Raw genomic sequence first — 20,029 nt, forward strand, 5'->3', positions numbered from 1 at the left:
TTAGTGATCCTATGTCTCAAACAAAAATGATGCGGCTATACGCGGTTTTGTTTTTTGTGTTGTCTTAGCTCTTTAAGATCTAACTACCGACATAAAGAAACAAAACAAAACAAAAAACAAAAAACAAAGCCCAAAGCAGGAATGTAAAGTGCAATATTATTTCTTCTATTCATGATGAAGGCGATGACTTATCTGTTCAGAATTGTACTGATGTGCATGTTATCCGATAAATAATAAATAACACATTTCAGTGCCATTCGGAAGACACTTTCATTTTTTTGCATGTAAGTTTATCAAAAGGCTGACTCACGATCGGCCGGCATCGACGAGTGTATGATAAGAAAGAAACAAAAGCCTTTCCTCTTTGCCTTAAACACCCTCGCGGCTATAACCAATAGGTCACAACAGGCGACATTATATACTAGCCGACTATAGTCGCTTGGCATTTGTCTACACTATGGCTCGGCCTCAGCGTAGTGCTAGAAGCGAGATCAGTGCTGGGACGTACTCGTGTCGGTAGTTGCTCGCTCGCGGAGCTTTCCGAGTCGCAATCGCACCGCCTTCAACGCAACAGAGGTTGCTGAAGTGTATTTTTTCAATCTACTCTGTTAAGATATTTATGAACCAACAGACTTGGAAAGGGGTGGTTGGGGTGTGGTGGCAAGTCTTATGACACTACGATCATGAACCCTGGACGTACATGACCTCCGTGGTAGGTTCAGAGATAGAGCTCAGAGCGAGAGCTCCAGTGACTGTGGTTCGTGCTCTTTCCGACGTCCATATTTTCGAAATGCGTTTTTCTGACCATCACTGCGTGTCTTTCGATGGAATACGCCGTACATGGAAGTATTGTTTGCGCCATAGTACAGTACGAGTGTTCACAAAGGACACTTATCGATCCAAGTCTCATTTCAACATGGGCTAATTAAAAAAATCGATTTGCAGTTTAGGAGTGGTGAAGTATTTGATATTTTGTGTCCATCGGATGATAGCGACTATGTGTGAGCGAGTGCTTCACGAACTCTTACAGCGTGTGGAGAGGTCGCGATCAGAAAACTGTATACGTAACACCCTACTCTTTTTAAGGGTGGGGATTTGGCCGAGCGTTTTTGACTGTGATGTATTTGCTAGGTGAATGGGCGCAGTACGTTATGAGTTCGAATCCTACCCAGAATATACCGAATTTGTCGGATGGGCTGGTTTCAAATGAGAATTTTCGGAAGAATTTAAAAATTAACCAGTCATACATAGATAAAATATCTTTCCGCGATGGAGAGACGGGGAAAAGATTTCGGCACATGAGAGAATTTGTATGACTAAAATTTGCAGCAGTGTATATTGAAACGTGGTCTCGTCAGTCTCTTCATGGAAGAATCGTGATTGGAAACCAAGGTACGTCGTTGCATCAGTGGTCTTTGGCGGGCGCCACCAACTGTAACGACACACGCTTTCGGGGGTAAGTGCTTAGACCTGCCTTTTATGCACCAATCGATGTTTTCCATCGGGGCGAGGGGGGGTTGCGGGGCAACAGGGGAATCGATAATCGTATCCCAAGACAGGTAATTTGATTGCCACAATGCGCACCGTGTCTAGAATTTCGACTGATATCAAACCTAAATTATGTATAGGCATAGCATAGCTAGAATAGACATAGCCATATTTCTACTCTCCCTGGTATACGTCTAATGCAAAACAAATACATTTGACAGTTCTTCTATGTAAAGGCATATGTTAGAATACAAAATATTAGCTTTATCAAACGATGCAGAGGCTTATTCTTCACAGTGAATTCCTAGTCCGAGATAATTCAGCATTCAACAAAAACCTTGGATATTACACAAAATGCTTACTATGTTGACAAGCTGACTGCTTATTCGGACATGATTTGGGGAGAAGAATAGCGAAAAAGCGCCAAACGTACAACATGAAGCCAACACAGTATACATAGAGGGTTGTAATCTGCGCGTGTACGTCCATGGTTGATAGTTACAACCGCAGTTTCTCTACTGCCTATGCTGAAACCCACCATGATTACAACTAATGGGGCTTGTAGTGGATGGGCGATGGCGGAGAGAGACGTGGCGATCACCAGTTTGATATAGGGAGGGCTTCACCGACTGTTCAGTTTACGAATGGGTTTGACTACTCCAAAGAAAATTTCCCTTCAACTTACCTATGAAAAATCTTACAGCATAAAAGCCTGAAAAATGTGCTTTGTGACGTACCTGCTCCAACGGCTAGCCCTACATGCCTTGGGACATCAAATGGTTGACTCCTCTCACACACAGGTTGTGATAGACTCCTTTCACACACAAGTTGTGATACTATCAATTAATACATCAAGAGTGCTGCTGGTCGTTGTTGATTTTACTTCAGAATGTATGCAAACACGTCCGTTTCCATAGTTTCAACGCAAGCCGTTATGTCAGACATCGCGCCAGTGTATTTTAACGTCGGCGCGTAATCCTGATTTGAAAGCTTGGAAACCGCCAACACATTTTCTACGTTTCTACGGCATTGTTTTCATTTTATTACCTTAATCGAAACGGAGGACGTTGGCATCGTTTTCATTTTATTACCTTAATCGAAACGGAGGACGGAACGGTAATTCTTCGCTGTGAATTGCAGACCAGTTCCACAGTCTGTCTTAGTCGATCAGGCGGTTGCAGTTTCTCTTTTTTTCCGTTTCTGTATCACTATAGAGATGGTCTTCTTCATATTTAATTAATACGGTGTCACATTATCAACATCATTCTTGAAAATCTGCTTTCAAGAAATCGCAATACAGAAACCGAACACTGTCTGTGTCTACTAACAATCTGCACTCCTTCACCTGAAATGAAAACATTCTCAAGACGTTACGAAACAATGATCATCTCACCTTAACAATTTTCATGTGTAGGAAGATATTTCTTGCAAAACATTGCATAAACTGACTAAAGGTAATATGTATTATCTCTTGACTTGAATTGAAGGATAAGACGTCAAATGCTCTCTCTCTCTCTCTCTCTCTCTCTCTCTCTCTCTCTCTATATATATATATATATATATATATTATATATATATATACACTCACAAGATACAATATACATATAATAACATAAAGCACTTCACTTCAAGTACATAAGTGTACTGTATATATATATATGTATATATATGTATGTATATATATATATATGTATATATATATATATATATATATATATATATATATATATATATATATATCGAAGTATACAAATGTCCTCGTGGGAAATTACAGTGCTCGATATGGTGCTGAAAGCAGAGCAGTATAAATAATAACACAAATTTCTTCAAGTACAAATTAATTATATCTGTTACTAGCGATCATAAGACCACTTTTACTCTTACGATGTTGAACTCTCTATAGGGTTGGGACGTACCATTGTACCATTGTACAATACTTTTAGCTGGTGTTGAAATTCGATAAATAATATTTCTTTTGGAGACAACACTTAGAGACCAACTAAGATCATTAGTATATTTGTCGGCACTGATAATGTTTTATTCTTTTTGATATACAAAGATAACATCGCTTGCTTATATAATTAGAGTACCTTGATGTTTTGTCAATTACTGACCATGACACGTTGAACTGAGACTATATATATATATATATATATATATATATATATATATATATATATATATATATATGTGTGTGTGTGTGTGTGTGTGTGTGTGTGTGTGTGTGTGTATGTATATATATATATATATATATATATATATATATGTGTGTGTGTGTGTGTGTGTGTGTGTGTGTGTGTGTGTGTGTGTGTGAGTGTGTGGTTTAGTTAGGAGGCCTACAGTTTAGAATGAATGGCAATCAAGGTCAAACAGCAAGTATTTACTTGGCCAGCTCCAGTTTGTCTAATGGATTAATTGTTGATACAGTTCAAGTAGGGGTAATGCTGAACTGACACACTGTACAAAAATAGCCCGTTGCAATGTTTGCTACTGGGATAAACGTAAAGACAACAGCGATAATAAGACATGCCATGGAAACAAGAGGATAAACTCGAGGATAATCCCTATAGCCCAACCTCTTCTCTTTCATCATGACTTGCGTTCTTTCCTTGTTTGTCCCTTTGCCAAGCAGAATACCAGAGAATGGTTGAAAAAGTTGATTTTTTTCATAATGAACTTGATAGATTACGGAAATTATGAATATTGACGCGTAGCGAATTTATTCTTAAAACAGGCACTTAGTAAAATATTGATAAGTGAAACGCAATGAATAGTACTATTATGGGATAAATGAATTAAAAAAAAAGTAAAACAGATCATGCCTTGCTTTCGGAAGATCATATCGGGAATCCGACGCCTAAAGTTTCTAGAACCGATTAGTACTTGATGGGTACAGTGCAGAACTCGATTGGCAAATTTAACAGTCATGTATCTCCAACTCAGCTAATCATTGTATTTCATCAATGTAGCAATCCACTGAACACTCTTGCACCCTCTCATGTGCGTGATCGTGTTTACGTCAGTAAAATTATTATTACACATATATCACCTGTTCGAAATCTCGCGTTGCCTGGGGTATTGCCATACTGACATATAACGCCATATGAGACGAGTATGTATGACAAAATGTGCCAAGAACAAATAAAAAATAAACATATTATCGTTTGTAAAAGCTTCTGACCATAAACTTTTTATACGCCTCTCCAGAAATCACACATGATTCGGCCAAATTTGTTTTTTTTTTTTGATGGGTTATAAATTCCGACCAACCTATGCTATTCCCTGATAGCAGGATAACGGAAACACCATATTTGTATGCCTTATTTGATAAAAACCATTATACTGGTAGCCTAGGGGGTCTCTTTGCTAATCTTCAGCAGCCTCAGAAATAATCAAATATATCATTACATTGCGTTTATGGATGTTTTCCTCGTGTGTTACTCGGGAAACTAGGGTAATCTTTGTCTCGTTAGCACGCTTTGTCAAATAGTCTCTTTACATACATGTATATGTGACTTGGTTCTGCAATGGTATCACCGTGGTTTTGCTCATGTGACACTATAATGTGCGGCAGAACCCAGAACACCAGTTCGCGCTGAACCAGGAGCTTCGTTGCCTCTGCTCCTGACTGTTGGTGGCGCCATAAAGAGCCTCACGAAGTTATCAGTGGGGCCACTAAGGAACTGGACAGTTTCTTCGGCCGGGGGCGGTGGATTCAGGGGGGTCGACCCGTTTTTGACTTTGGTGAAGGGGGTCATCATGTTTTGAAATGCTGAATGGGGGTGGGGAGGGGGTTCAGTGTTATTTTTTTTGAATTACAACATGGGGTCATATTTGCCCAATATACATTGTACCAGCCACGAATTTCATCATTGCAATTGCTTCGATAGCGTTTAAATATATCGGACATATATTTTTCGGTACGCCCTTCGGGGGCGTAGCTTTAATATATCAGACGTACAAATCAGAGATATCTGGATGTTTGCATGCATGCATGCATACATACATACATACATACATACATACATACATACATACATACATACATACATACATACATACATACACACACACACACACACACACACTCACACACACACATACACACACACATACATACATACATACATACATACATACATACATACATACATACATACATACATACATACATACATACATACATACATACACACACACTCACACACACACACATACACACACACAACACACACACTACATACATACATACATACATACATACATACATACATACATACATACATACATACATACATACATACATACATACATACATACATACATACATACATACATACATACATATATGAAAGACTAATTTGAGTAGAGATGCGGCTGACCAATATGTGTATCTAGTGATTACAAGTGCCTTTCGTCCATTGTACAGGCATTATAAATGTAATTGGTGAGTACTGATTGACACAATTCATGCTTACGTAAAGAAATTAGCCTCAATGTCGTGGTAGGTTTTCAGGTAGTGGCAAGTGGGTTCATCTCGCAAAGGGTTTCCGAGCTATTTGCATTTAAAAATCATACAGTTGTCTGGTCCTGCGTGTTTTAGGGTTAAAAGACCTAAAACATAACGTTGACTTCCCCTTCATAGGTCATTTGCGTTACTCTGGAGGGAAGGGAAATGTAAATTCAAAAGAATTGGTCTTGTCGCATCTCTAAATGTTCTATACAAAGCTTCTTGATCACGCTTGCACAGGTGTCTCCAATTCTGTCATTTAAACCAATCTTAAAGAAAGCAATCCAAACTTAAGACATTATGGGGCAAACAACACAGGCAGCAAGCGACGACAACAGATAAAACAATGAAGAAATGCTGTCAAAAACCAGCCGACGTGACCTTTAGCATACATAACTACTCGTCTTGCCTTTCTCGACCCTTCAAACCACAACACCTACCAGCCATAATTCTCCATCACTGTATAGGGGTTACCATTAATTTGTTTATACAATATGCCATTATAATGAAGTGTTAATCAAAAATTACGTATACGTAATAGCCATCATGTTCATTACTCCTAATCAAATATATAGTATTATGTTGAAATGAAACCTGATATATCCCTGTTTAAATCTAGCAAACCTAATTTTAACGTCAGAACGTTTGTTAGACACCGGATTTGCCAGTAGACTTTCACTTGCCTTTAGGGACATTCAGATTTTATATATGGGGGGCGACAAAACCAGGGGCTCAACATAATTTTGGAATCCAACGAGGGGCCACCTTTCTTTTTCAGGCATTTGGAGGGGTCACAGCATTTAAAAAATAAAATAGTTGAACATAAATAGGTTTTTCCATCGTGATTCGAGGCAAGACAACGTGTAAGTTTTACTAACGTGGTCACGCCAACTCAAAAGGCTATTTGTGTTCAATGCATCGGTCAATCTCAATCTTGAACACGTTGGGACAGACAGACGTGTTTTAATGTATGTAAGGGTTCTTGTACTTGTTTTAAATGGCCAAACAGACAATAAACCAGACAGTCATTGTGTCCTGAAGCTAAGCTTGTCCTTTTCAGACATTTCACTTTTTTTAGGTTCTGGTTTTATTTGCACATCACAACTACATAAATGATTTATTTTATTTTACGACATGAAAGAAGTGTTCACACAAAGATGAACCCTGCTTTTTAAATACAATACAACGCCCTCTATGGTAAATGTAAAGGGCCTGGACCATGACGTATATTTGAACAATAACGAAGACTAGCGTTTCTCTGCTATCTTTTTTTATAAATATAGATGAATACGATTACTATAAAACACTACGTAAATAAAAATCTGTGAAAAATGGTGAGTTTTTTTGCATCATGATCAAGAAAAATAGAATTTTAAAACAATTTTAATATTTACTTGAAAACTAGACATGGTTTTGGACGATTTTTCTATAGTTTTGCATATGTGGGAGAGGTTGTTTAAAGGCAAGAATGTCTCTCCCCTCCCCCCCCCCCGGCCCATTATGGACGAAAGCAAACTTCGCAGCGCATGATGTAAGACGCGAAGCAAAGGTAATTATAGCGTGAAAAGTTTGCTTGAGTCCATTATGGGCCGGGAGGGGGTAAATTATTGCTATTATATTATAGTTTTGGCGATGCTAAGTGAATTTGTGGATGTAGGAAATATCTGGGGTTGCAATCCTGAATAATCGAACACGTTATCAGTAATAATTTTGAGGATGACGACACAAAATTCACTGCTATTGAAAAAGCTGTAATATAATAGGGCATACGGGGAAAAGGGGTGAAAACGTCTCATTTAGTTTATAAGTACATGAACTTCATGACTTTTTGACCGAAGACAAAGACGGGACTAGAATTTCATATACAATCTGTCGTGTCAGAACAAAAACAAAATTGAACATAGTTCACTCAAGATACCTTGGCAACATTAAAAGCTACTTTTATTTTAAACTGTATTTTTTTTGTTCAAATTATCAAGGAAGTGTTCAAAAATCTTTAAAGCGACATTAGCTGTAACCATATGGTATCTTTTCAGTATTCTGGTTCTGTGTATCAATCGCAGCTTCTTGTCCAACTCTCTATAGCATGCTGAAATGACCAGTCTTCTGTTTGCCAACACAACCTACGTGTAATGACCATTGGTTGACGAATGCATTCTACAGTCTTTGAATTCAAGTACAACAATAATACTGCCGAGTGTACACAAGTTGTTGCTAAGTCTAATATTGGGTATTTCGAAATTCTTCAGGGATTAGAACCAAATACCGCGATTAATACACAGGACAAAAATATTGCAAAAATCATCCAGAAGTTACAGCCGTTGGAGCTTTAAACAAGGATTATCCTTCCTACCTTATTCCAACCTTCTTCCTCGCACCTATCATCATTGCCACCACATCCATCATCAACATAGGCCTAAGGTCAAAAAATTGTCTGTTCTGGAAACCTGGTAAGTCAAAACACCCGATCCTTGTTTGATTCAAAAGCATAACTCAAAATATATATAGACAGAGGCATTGATTTCTCGTTCTTGTATAAACTGTAGCATAGCAAGTTTTTTACATGTTTACTACGGGGTGTCATCATATTTTTTCTCCTTTCAAAGGGAGGGACATCATGGATGAGGGATTTATCAGGTTATATGTAGACTTGTTTAAGTTTCACACGAAACTTGCAGTCCATGACTACGACAATCGCTATTATGAGACTTGTGTAAAATATTCCCGACCAAAAATAAATGTTCAAGGAACAGTGTCACAGATAAAGTTTGTTTGGTTTTTTTTGTAAAGTATCTGCTATAATTTCCATTAGTTACCGGCCTTGCTCTGAACCCGAAGACCTGTTTAACGTCCGTTGTAGTAGCTCATACAAAGAAATTGTTCGAACAGCTAATTCAGCCGACGATCTTTGTTGAAATGTGGAAAAGTGCCAGGCAACTTTAATACGGGTCGGTCAAAGGCCATACTTACTATTTTTAAAGCCATATAGTTTTAAATCGGGAACTCAATTCGATTTTGCACTATTATGAATATTCAAGATTTACATAATGATGATATTGTGCAATTTCACATGTCCGTGAACGACTGAGCAAGCTCAAACTCAAGACCCGCTTTTTGTGCAGATTTAAGTGGAATATCTTAGCTCGATTTGAGTGAATAAATATGCTGTTAAAATATGCTGATCACGTCGCCGGCTTTTCGTCTTCTGAGACTGGTTTAATGTTTTAACCTGGTAAGGGTCGAAGCCCGGCCGTGAATGGAAGCGGGGCAACCGCTGACTCGACCTTCCCATTCCTCGCAATATATGATAGCCCTGCGCATATAAGGAGAGCAGCTCCGTACATGTAGCGACTGCAGTCTTCTCCGATTGCCACAGGGGAGCTCACAGTCTCCTTCCGCCGCTGTCATGCTTCCTGAACTGATCACTGTCCTGTTTGTCGCAACGCCGTCGTTCGGCGCCGGTGGTAAGATCCTTTTGTTATTACGTTTCATTGCAACTGTGTAACAGATCACCTTGGCAACGGTCCCTGTGAATCGACCGATCTTGTCACTTGAAAGCGAGCTTGAATTGTTCTGGGTTCGAATTGGGAAATATTATAAATTCTGAAATGATAGATTCTACGATGCCATCATATCAAAAGACAGTACAGCCTATTGCAGGAAAAACAATTAAATTGGAAGCGCACTATTCCCGCAAAGGGAAAAGAAAATCATTGTACGTTTGAATATTGGAGATGTAGGCAATCTCATTTGACAGTAGTGGAATGTGTATGAGAAATAATAATAGCCAAGGGCAAAAGTGTCGTTTTCCCGACTGATGTATGGCTAAAGGAACCACAGTATCCTTTGATTTTTAATATGATGGCTACTGAACGCCCCTTTTGGGGGGTAATGGCTTCACGACCAAACCTGTGAATAAGTCTGTGCAGACTGGCCTCTTAAAATAATGTAGACGCTCAGTGGATTCCGCTCGAGCGGTGTAGTAAATGAATCCTTTCAATGCGCCTTCATATCGCGTGACGTCATAACACAGACGTCAGACGCGTGGGGCACACGATGTAAAGGGGAGACAACGGGAAATACAAACGAATATTGAACATTGTTATGCTCTAGCTAGCCCAAGGAAACAGACGACTATAGGACAGAAAGATTAAAGGTGAAAAGCACAAAGATTTTATCCTTTTTCGTGTCCTGACGTGTATTCACATAACATGGGAAATGCCAATGCGTATTTGTAGGCGAGTTCCAGTGTTTTTCAGGTATTCATATAGTTACAATATGTCGCTCACGTTTTCTTCTGATTTCGGCCCTGGGAATTTCACCTCGTTTCTTCGGCGGAAAATGCGTCTTCTGGTTTTCTAGCGGTCAATCACAAGGAAATATACAGTAAGGTACCCCTTAACCCACGTCACAGGCACGTGACGTGACAAGGTCACCTTGAAATGTTGAATCGGTATAAATTCTGCTATGGAGGGCGCATCGATTCGCAGGCAGTGATTTAAATCATGAATTCTGATTATGTGCATATGATTGCTCATTTAAGATAGCAAAAAGAGATTTCATGGAGAGTCGACTGGCTCTACGGTGAAATGCTGGTATTTGCTGTAAATATACATATTTGATATCATTGAATTGACGCTGGTACACTAGCTATTAGATAAGTTTCTCAAATTAAAAAGCCAAATTAAAGCTCCATAAGCTGTATCTTTTGGCTATTTTTTTTCATAATTTTTGTTTTGTGATTTCCCTACACTTTCTGCATCGAATCCCTACACTATAATTTAATGCCAAGTATTTAGCATATCAACACAACCTATATGAGTATAATCTACATTGTTATTTTTTAAAATTGCATTCAAGTCTGGACAAGAATTCATTTGTAAACAATAAACAATGATCACTACACACATACAGGCTGTGTTGACAAAAAGAATGCTCGAAATTTCAGCATAACAAATGGATTAGGGTCAGACACGGCAGTTGATATATACAAGCAGAATACTGAAAAACTTGCCACCAGTTACAGCTTATGTCCCTTTAAATGTGCCATGATGTAGTTGATTTCAATACGTAAACATTCTTGTAGCTATAGCTCCTGTCACTTACGATGTTATCTTGGTGTAGTACAAGCGCTGTTACGGAGCTATTAGGGACTGTGACAGGACCTGAATTAATGACGGGGGGCTTTTGGGAGGAAACGGGGGTCATACAAAGAGTTGTGGCACGAGGGGGGATTTGAAATATTTTAATGCAAATTATCATGCTTTCTTTCTCTGTCTCTCTTCCTTTTGAACAGCTTGGAGTTATTCGGGCGAAACAGGTGAGTATAGCCCTACAGAAAGATATGATTATTGCTTCTATCGTGCAGGAGTAAATCAGATTCGTCGAAAGTGTTTCGCTTATGAACCATAAACGCAAAGAAATCCGAATCGGGTTTTATATATCATCCTTGATCTTCGTAAATACAATACATACATGCAATGACATTGTGTACAAACACACGGCGGAATTCAATACAAATGCGAATACAGCGACACACATGTAAATATCACATCGTACAGACACACACGTACAGGTACATGAGGCATAAAATATTCCTTTGTGTGTTTCATAGCCTCAGCAGGAAATAGGGTAGGTCGGTCGGGAACTTTTTTAATTTGTTATCTTCATGTGGGTATAATCCATCAAAAAACAGCACAATTTGACACAATTATGCGAAAACAAATTTTGGTCGAAGGCTTTTAAAAAGGTACATTGGGTTATCGGAAACACGCAAATTTTGTGTTTGGCCTGATGCGTCTCACATCGACTCATAATAGTAATATCATCTTTAAAGTTAGAGGCGTGAATAGAGTATGCATCTGGTCAAATCATAGACCCTCGAGGGTCTATGGTCAAATCTATAACTGAATAAAATAGTTAAGCCTACTATTATTAGGATAAATTATAGGTATTCGGTGCATGATGACACAATAAGACAAGCTTTCTGTAAAGAAGACATTTTATGACTGTACATGTTTCTGCAGGACCCGAGCACTGGGGTAGCATCATCCCGCAGTGTGCGTTGAAAGATCAGTCCCCAGTCGACATCGTTGACAGTGACACCGTAGCAGTAGAGCTGGGTGATTTTTCTTTCGTCGGATGCAGCGAGAAGGAACTATTGGACAACGGCCACAGAGCGAAGATAATGAACTACGGCTCAACCGGTAAACGTCGAATTTCCAATCCATAAAAAAAACTATATTTGTAGTTCTAACGCATCTGTGGTGACTCATGTGTCGATCATTACTCCAGGCATAATTAATTTAAAACATCGCCATATTTGCATCTATCGTAGTCATTATTGAATTTGTCAAAATATCGAGTATTAACAAGGTGAGGAATAAGCTTACGGACCGCGGAACGGTTTTGCGGCTCTCCGAGATCTGCCACTGAGGTAATGAGAGCATGTATCGATAAAACTTTACAAGCAAATCCTTTCACGTTAACACATAAGGTTCAGTTTATACGGATTTCTTTGTCTTATTCCATCGAGAATCATTATACAATCAATGTTTTATACATTTGCGACCACCGTGACACGCCGCAACGGTATTTTGGGTCGTGACCCCATATAATTTGAAAGCATATTAATTTCCTCCCGATTTCTCCTACGCTCAGTGCAATAACAAGAGGAAAACATCTTTCAGTGAGTAAAATAGACAACATAACAAAAAACTTACAACATATAGTCTCTTATTAAACATTCAAACTTTTTCTTTGTGTGCAAACATAGCACTTCACATTCATATTTAATTTTACCGGTAACTGACATCTCGTATGAGCAAATAAATGTATTTTCTTGTGGTTATTTTTATTTTGTTGATATTCCACATTTTCATGGCCTGTGTAGCAATGGATAATTCTCGCTACCTTAAGTAGTTTTTGTCTTGTAATAGGGGCAAACCACATGAAATTAAACTGCATATGTGGGTAAAATGTTGACTTCTCACCACAGCAATAGTTTGAAATAGTGATCTAATAATTACTTTTAACAGAAATGTAATCGCTTGTCATTGCAAAAAGTTCTGTTTGTTCATCAAACTGTAGGCTTATTCCTCTTTTCATCTTTTTACCAATTTTAGGCATTTCTGGCCTTAAATTCCTGTGACCAAAAACTTTAATTTGCTTCTGTGATATCACAAATATATGTGTTTTAAGAGTAGAAATTCGCCATATTGGTACCGAGAATTGAAAATAACGTACTATCCACAGATGTGCAATTTTTACTTTTGTAACACCGTCTTTATAGGTCAAGTTATCTGTTTAAAAGCAGTCTTCTTTCGCTTGTCTCCAAGTCCTCGTGAGATATGATGGTGTCAGTTGCGTCATATCCGGTGGCGGCTTACCAGGTGACTTCCGGGTCGATCATTTCCATTTGCACTGGGGTAGCGATAGCAGTAAGGGCTCAGAGCACACGCTTGATGGAAATAAATTCAGTGCCGAGGTTAGTAGTAATAACGATCTTCTGGTGGGGTGACTTCAATGAACTTATACGAACATTAGAACGGCCTCGATATGTACTGTGACACAAATTAACTGTTAAATCTTATAAATCCTATATTTTAACTTACATGTAATTCTACATTTTAAGCTTAGGAAATAAAAGCGTTTCCGATAAAAAGCCCTTAGCAAATAGGGTTGGTCGGTCTGGAACTTTCTTTTATTTTTTTACTTTCAGTGTGACCCAACAAAAACAGCAAAGTTCAGCAAAATCGTGCCTGAGTTAGGAAATGGGGAAAACGTTTACGGTCGGAGGGTTTTTAAGCACTGTGAGAGCGATCCGTCGGAAAGTCCCTATCGGTTAAGATGAAAGTGACAGAGTATCCATTGTATGTAGTCTTTCAGTCCTGGTTCTCTTTGTATTTTTCTGCACACAGCTGCATATTGTAACCCACAGTACCGAGTACGAGAATCAACGATCGGCAGAAGGGGGCGTCAACGCTACGGCGGTGTTTGCCATTTTAACAGAGGTATGATTAATCTGTTCTAGGCGAGACCGAATCATTCTCGCAGTTTACAGTGATTTATTAATGGTTATCCTTGTTGGTTGGTCTTAACGAAACTAAAACGAAGAGTGTTGACCGATTTCATACTTTTTTCAGCATTTGTTGCTTTGTTGTTACATGGCAACAGATACTGTGTTGACATTGAATATTTCCCAAACAATGATAGCCAGTCCTCATTCCATGGTTTTGAATTAAATAAGTGATTGTTGGTGTAAAGGTATCTGTGACATACTTCGTATAAACCAAAATGGTCTGTTTAATTGCGTCGTCTTGCTGTCTCCTTGCAGGTTGGTCCGACAAGCAATCCAGCTTATGACAAGTTTTTGGACCATCACATGTATGTTGCATATCGTGGTATGTAATCTTGGTTAACATCATAATACAACAATCCCTCCCCCCCCCCTCTCTCTCTCTCTCCTCTCTCTCCTCTCTCTCTCTCTCTCTCTCTCTCTCTCTCTCTCTCATACACAACACATAAACTATGTTTTTTTACAGCAGACTTCATATTCCTACATGTATACTTGCAAAAACAAAACATACACTCAGCCATTCATCTATGCATCAATCTAGACCTACACACAGATATCATCAATAGAAAGATGTAACATGCCCCTTGTTCCCTTCGGTTGCATTTGTTCTTCCCCAACTTAATGACACCTGTTCCTTTGTGTACAGGTGACGTCAGGCACCTGGACCACCCAGTTTCTTTGGTCGACCTCTTGCCAGCGGACACGTCGAGTTACTACCGTTACATCGGCTCAACGACAAGCCCGCCGTGCTCTCCAAACGTCATCTGGACTGTGATGAAGGAACCAGTGCAACTTTCTGAAACACAGGTAAACCGACGGTGTGATCACTCAAAGTTTCGAGGATTGGACAGATTAAAGCTATAGCATGCATGGCATTGCATATAACCGATCGACTTGCTGAATGTGTACCGACTATCAGGGGTTCACTTTAGTGTATCGATCGTTACATATATGTCACATCAACGTCATAAAAGCAATGGACTAACATGGAGATATATACATAAATGCACATGCAAGTATATACATATATAAATGCATATCTACTATAGATCCAGATAGATGGATAGACAGACAGCAGGTAGACACACAGACAGACGAATGACAGGCAGACAGACAGACAGAGAGACAGTGAGACAATCGGATAGGCAGGCAGGCAGGCAATTCCAGGCAACTATGCATGACGAAAGTGGAAAATTTATTTTTTAAATAGCTAAAGAAACAGATTATTACAAATTCCAATTTACAATTGATTCTAATGCACTGCCTTCTCCTCATGTCCCTTTTCCATTTACCTTGCGAGACGCAGGATACATGTATGTTGTATGGGATGTTCAATTCTGACGTACTTCAATGTCACTGTTTCTTGCAGATGGAGAAACTCAGGGTCTTGCACATGTCTGGAGCGGGAGCGAGTCCTGTGGTCAGAATGGTCGATAATTATCGTCCTTCGCAGCCGCTGGATTCTCGTACAGTTTATCGCAACGATGGAGACAAGGCCGACAGTCGGAAAGCAGAATTGTAAAATTGTTTTGTTAGGTCCGTTAGAGTCTTTTATATGTTATAAGTGAGTGCACGGTGACATACGTATACTGACTGATTTCAGTGCAGTTATGGGCACAGAACCCCAATATCTCTCTGAGCTCCTACATCAATACACTCCAAAAAGACAACTCCGCTCTTCAGATTCTCGACAGTATTCCAAGAGTTTCAACATAGACATTTGACGAGTGATCTTTCTCATACATTGGCCCTACTTTATAGAATAAGCCCCCCTCTGACCTTCGTCACTCCAATTCTGACCTTTCTTTCCGCCGTTCCCTCATGACTTTTCTCTTAAAAAAAAGTTTAACCTTTTTCGTTGGCCAAGTCACTAGTTCCAGTATTTCAACAGATCTTACATCGTGTACATGTACAGTCTTTTTTGGCCCCTCGAGCTCTGTTCTCAGAGATCGGGCGCCTTGCAAGTTTACTTTATTATTATTATTATTAATTATTATTATTATTATTATTATTATTATTGTTATTGTTATTATTATTGTTGTTGTTGTTGTTGTTGTTGTTGTTGTTGTTGTGATTTATTTTTGTTTCTTCGAGACTTTCTTGCCAGCCAAGGGATAAAGACGTTGCTCATCGAGTTCTCTAGTCAAGGAAATTGTAATGGCGACCGAACTCAGTTAATCTTTTATGAACATCGTGGAGAATTCAAATAATCTGATAAACGCCTCGTAACGGCAAGACAGTTACGTACCACAGAATAAAAATAGACACGTATTGAAAACTGTGTTGTAACAGAATGCCCAACTTTTATAATGCAAATACACGAACGCAGTAAATGATAAAGCAATACAACACCTCCGAGCTGAAAGTTACATGACTGTGGCTACGGCAGTTCGGAAACAGGTCGCGATGAACTATTCTTTTATATTTCATTTGGCTAATAACATAAGCGCACATAACTACATGATAAAGGGCGAATTGGGTTTATGCTGATCTTCAATAGAATCGTGTAAGCTTAACTGGTGTGTTAACCATACAAAAAAATGTAAAAAATGGCTGGAGCAAACTCAAAAGTTATTTATTTTATTCCACATTGAGGCGTGAGACTTCGCTGTCTTTGCGACTGAAATAAATCCTAACCTGATAAATAAAATTTGTATTTTTTCCCATTCAATCGTAATACGGTGTGTCGTGTTCTTACATCGTGTACATGTACAGTCTTTTTTGGCCCCTCGACCTTTGTTCTCAGAGATCAGGCGCCTTGCAAGTTTACTTTATTATTGTACTTGGGCCTCAGCCCAAGTACATTTGTTTTCATTCCGTGGGAAAAAACTCTGTAAGGTATAACCATTTCTGGCTGAGACCAGGGAGGGCAAAATGTCTTGGCTTCATCTTTCTTTGCATAATAAATGGCGTAATGATATTAACTGAATGGAAGTGCTGCTCTCAGCCAGTCTTGAATAAGTGAGATGTGAATATTAATGCTTCTCTATCTGAGTTTTTGCCACAAAATCTTCTGAATATAATCAAAATGTGCATCGAAATGCAACAATTAATGCACCCTCCGTTTCCTAGGCGATGGCACGACCCTTGCTACACCCACTGGACGAGCCAAAGTGGGAGGGGTAATTTCAGTTTGGTCGAACAAGAGGGCTCGAGACCAGAATTTAACATTTAAACTTGTAACATGTTTAATTCGCTGACAGATGTGGACTAGTGTTATAAAAGTAAAATTGTGAAAAGGAAAGGTTTTATATCCCGGACACAATGAAAAACATTACGACTGGAAACTGTACCCCCAGTTGAGAATAGTAATGCCCACAGCGATGGAGAACACTTATCCTTGAGCTGAGAAAACCAGACCATCATTTCGAAATAGAGCTGCAGATTCGAGAAGCTCGTTCAAAATAGCTAGGTACACCCCATGAGGGGTGGTTTCGAGTTTTGAGGGCAAATTTCGCCTCCTTCATATAGAAATCGTACGTTTGTTTTTCCAGGAGAACACACCATTTGACACAAAATTTGCATGTAAAGGGGTCTCCAGTAAGCACGTGGTCAAATCTGGCATAAGAAACAATATGAAATGTTGGGTAAAGCCAGTCCAAAATAACTGATTTGAACTTTTGTGTTTTGCAATTTATACCATCACCTTTTTTGACAACATCACACAATGTAATACGTTTTGAAACTGAATACTCCGACGTATTCTGTGTCTCCTTTGCTAAAAAATACGGTATGCCGATTACCATGTAAGGAGATGATGACGTCAAGACAGATTTGTAGTGCGTTTGGTCCTTGATGGTGCACGAAGTTTTGTCAAGGTAGCTTGTGTATTTATTTCCTAAATGGGAGAGATAAGGGTCGATCTAAACGAAGGCCGAAGAATGTTATGATACTCTAGCGAGCTGAACTCTAACGCGAATGGTTGGATAATTTGGAGGATGTCAGAATGATCTCGTCTCATTAAGATTATTTGGCGGTCAGTATTGAATTTCAACTGCGTCACAAGTTGCGAAATGAGTATTCCGTCGAACGGTCAACGAACGATATTTTAGAAATCTGGAGGCATGGCACATCGCATTTTTATTTTAGTATTTTATATTTTACAAAAGATTTACGAAGTAATGATTTTGTCGAAAATTCTGAAAAAATATAGGAAGATTTGATCGCGAACACATTTTCACTTGGGGTCAACTAGCCCTGCGTACGATGCTGTGTGTTCCGCTACAGCTAATCGCCCCGCTCACCACAGCCCTGCAAAGACCCGTACGTAGGGTCGGTGACTTCAAATCCATTTGGGACTTGACGTAAAAGCCAAATTACTGCCGAAATTCAGCGTTCTTGGGCCCAAGTCGTATCCCAGCCTACCTCAGCTACTCGATCGCTTCCAAAATGATAGTCTTTTATTCACTTCTCGTAAATAACCGTCGATGTCGGCAACTCTCTCGCTAGCCCTGCGTACGATGCTGTGTGTTAGCTGTAGCACATAGCATCGTACGCAGGGCTAGGGGTCAACATGGGGTCGCAGCCATGTTGCCTCAAAATTTATTCCTGTCTGCACTCAAAACTCAAAAATGTCGGATATGAACCTGAAAATCGATGCAATTTTGTCAAACTTCGGCGAAATTTCAGCCTATAGACAAAATTTCATCTAGGTAAGGTAAATTTACTGAAATTTGATCGACAAATAATCCTGAGCTTGAACGTGACAGCTCGCCTTCTCCGTGAAGTCAAGCATCCAGCTGCCCATACCAGTTGCCCATATGGCCAGGTTTATGAGTTTTTTATAAGCGTCGGCGGCAGACCGTACGGGGCTCTGGATATGAACCTACCGCCGATGTAGCTGTAATAACTGTTGCGTTGTTTTTAGTGCCCACGGACGAAGTCCTGGGGGAGTTATAGGTTTGGTCATGTCAGTTTGTCCGTCCGTCCGTTCACGCAGATATCTCAGACATGCCCTGGTCAATTTCTTTCAAACTTTGCAGTACAAGAATAGTACCCAACCCCATACAGATGCACGTCGATTTGTTTCACAATGCGATCGAATTTGGCCGTGTTAGAGGACTTTTTAGTTTACACCTCCATAGACTCCCATGTATAAGGCAGTTCTCCATAGACTCCCATGTATAAGGCCAAGAAAAATAAAATTTAGTTTCTCATCGTATTCATATTGCCTAAAGGATGCAGTGACACAGTTTTTAGTCCCCACGGATAAAGTCCAGGGGGCTTATAGATTGGGTCATATCCGTCCGTGAGTCCATCAGTGAGTCCATCGGTTCACGCAATATCTCAGACATTTTGACAAAATATCATGTGACCTTGGTGACCTTTGACCTCAAATATACATTATTGTCCACAACTCAGTAACCACAAGTGCTAAACCTTTCATATTTGGTATGATGGACACCTTATGACGCCACATATTGTACTCCATTAATTATGCGCATATCTAATTTTTAGCGAGCCAATAGAGCTAGAGGTCTGATTTTTGGTATATAGGGATAAGTTAACAATATAATGTGTTTGACAAAACGTCACGTGACCTCAATGACCTTTGACCTCAAATATACATATTTGTCCACAACTCAGTAACCACAAGTGCTACACCCTTCATATTTGGTATGATAGGACACCTTATGACACCATATATTGTACCTCATTAATTATGCACATATCTTATTTTGAGCGAGCCAATAGAGCTAGAGGTCTGATTTTTGGTATATAGGAATAACTTAGCAATACAATTATTATGACAAAATGTGACGTGCCTGAATGACCTTTGACCTCAAATATATATATTTGTCCACAACTCAGTAACCACAAGTGCTACATCCTTCATATTTGGTATGATAAGACACCTTATGACACCACATATTGTACCTCATTAATTATGCGCATATCTAATTCTGAGCAAGCCAATAGAGCTGGATGTCCGATTTTTGTATATAGGGATAACT

General features: G+C 39.2%; 2 protein-coding genes across 3 annotated transcripts in view; one reads left to right on the plus strand and one right to left on the minus strand.

Moving 5' to 3' along the window:
• The window catches only part of LOC139145422 (galactosylceramide sulfotransferase-like), a 30,747-nt gene extending 28,068 nt beyond the window's left edge, over nt 1–2,679 (minus strand). For both annotated transcript variants that reach the window (XM_070716596.1, XM_070716592.1), the window contains exons 1-2: nt 2,580–2,679; nt 2,226–2,535 (exon numbers count right to left, since the gene is read on the minus strand). The gene's annotated coding sequence lies outside the window, so the exon portion shown is untranslated. The remainder of the gene's footprint in view (nt 1–2,225; nt 2,536–2,579) is intronic.
• Nucleotides 2,680–9,134: 6,455 nt separating this feature from the next.
• On the plus strand, nt 9,135–14,438 carry LOC139146110 (carbonic anhydrase 3-like). Its single transcript, XM_070717545.1, has 6 exons — nt 9,135–9,462; nt 11,295–11,318; nt 12,025–12,204; nt 13,336–13,484; nt 13,918–14,010; nt 14,334–14,438. Exons 1-6 carry the CDS (start codon nt 9,405–9,407, stop codon nt 14,406–14,408), a joined length of 579 nt encoding a protein of 192 aa, XP_070573646.1. The 5' UTR covers nt 9,135–9,404; the 3' UTR covers nt 14,409–14,438.
• Nucleotides 14,439–20,029: the final 5,591 nt, after the last annotated feature.

This window comes from Ptychodera flava, chromosome 12, assembly GCF_041260155.1.
Source record: "Ptychodera flava strain L36383 chromosome 12, AS_Pfla_20210202, whole genome shotgun sequence".
Classification (NCBI taxonomy): Eukaryota; Metazoa; Hemichordata; class Enteropneusta; family Ptychoderidae; genus Ptychodera; species Ptychodera flava.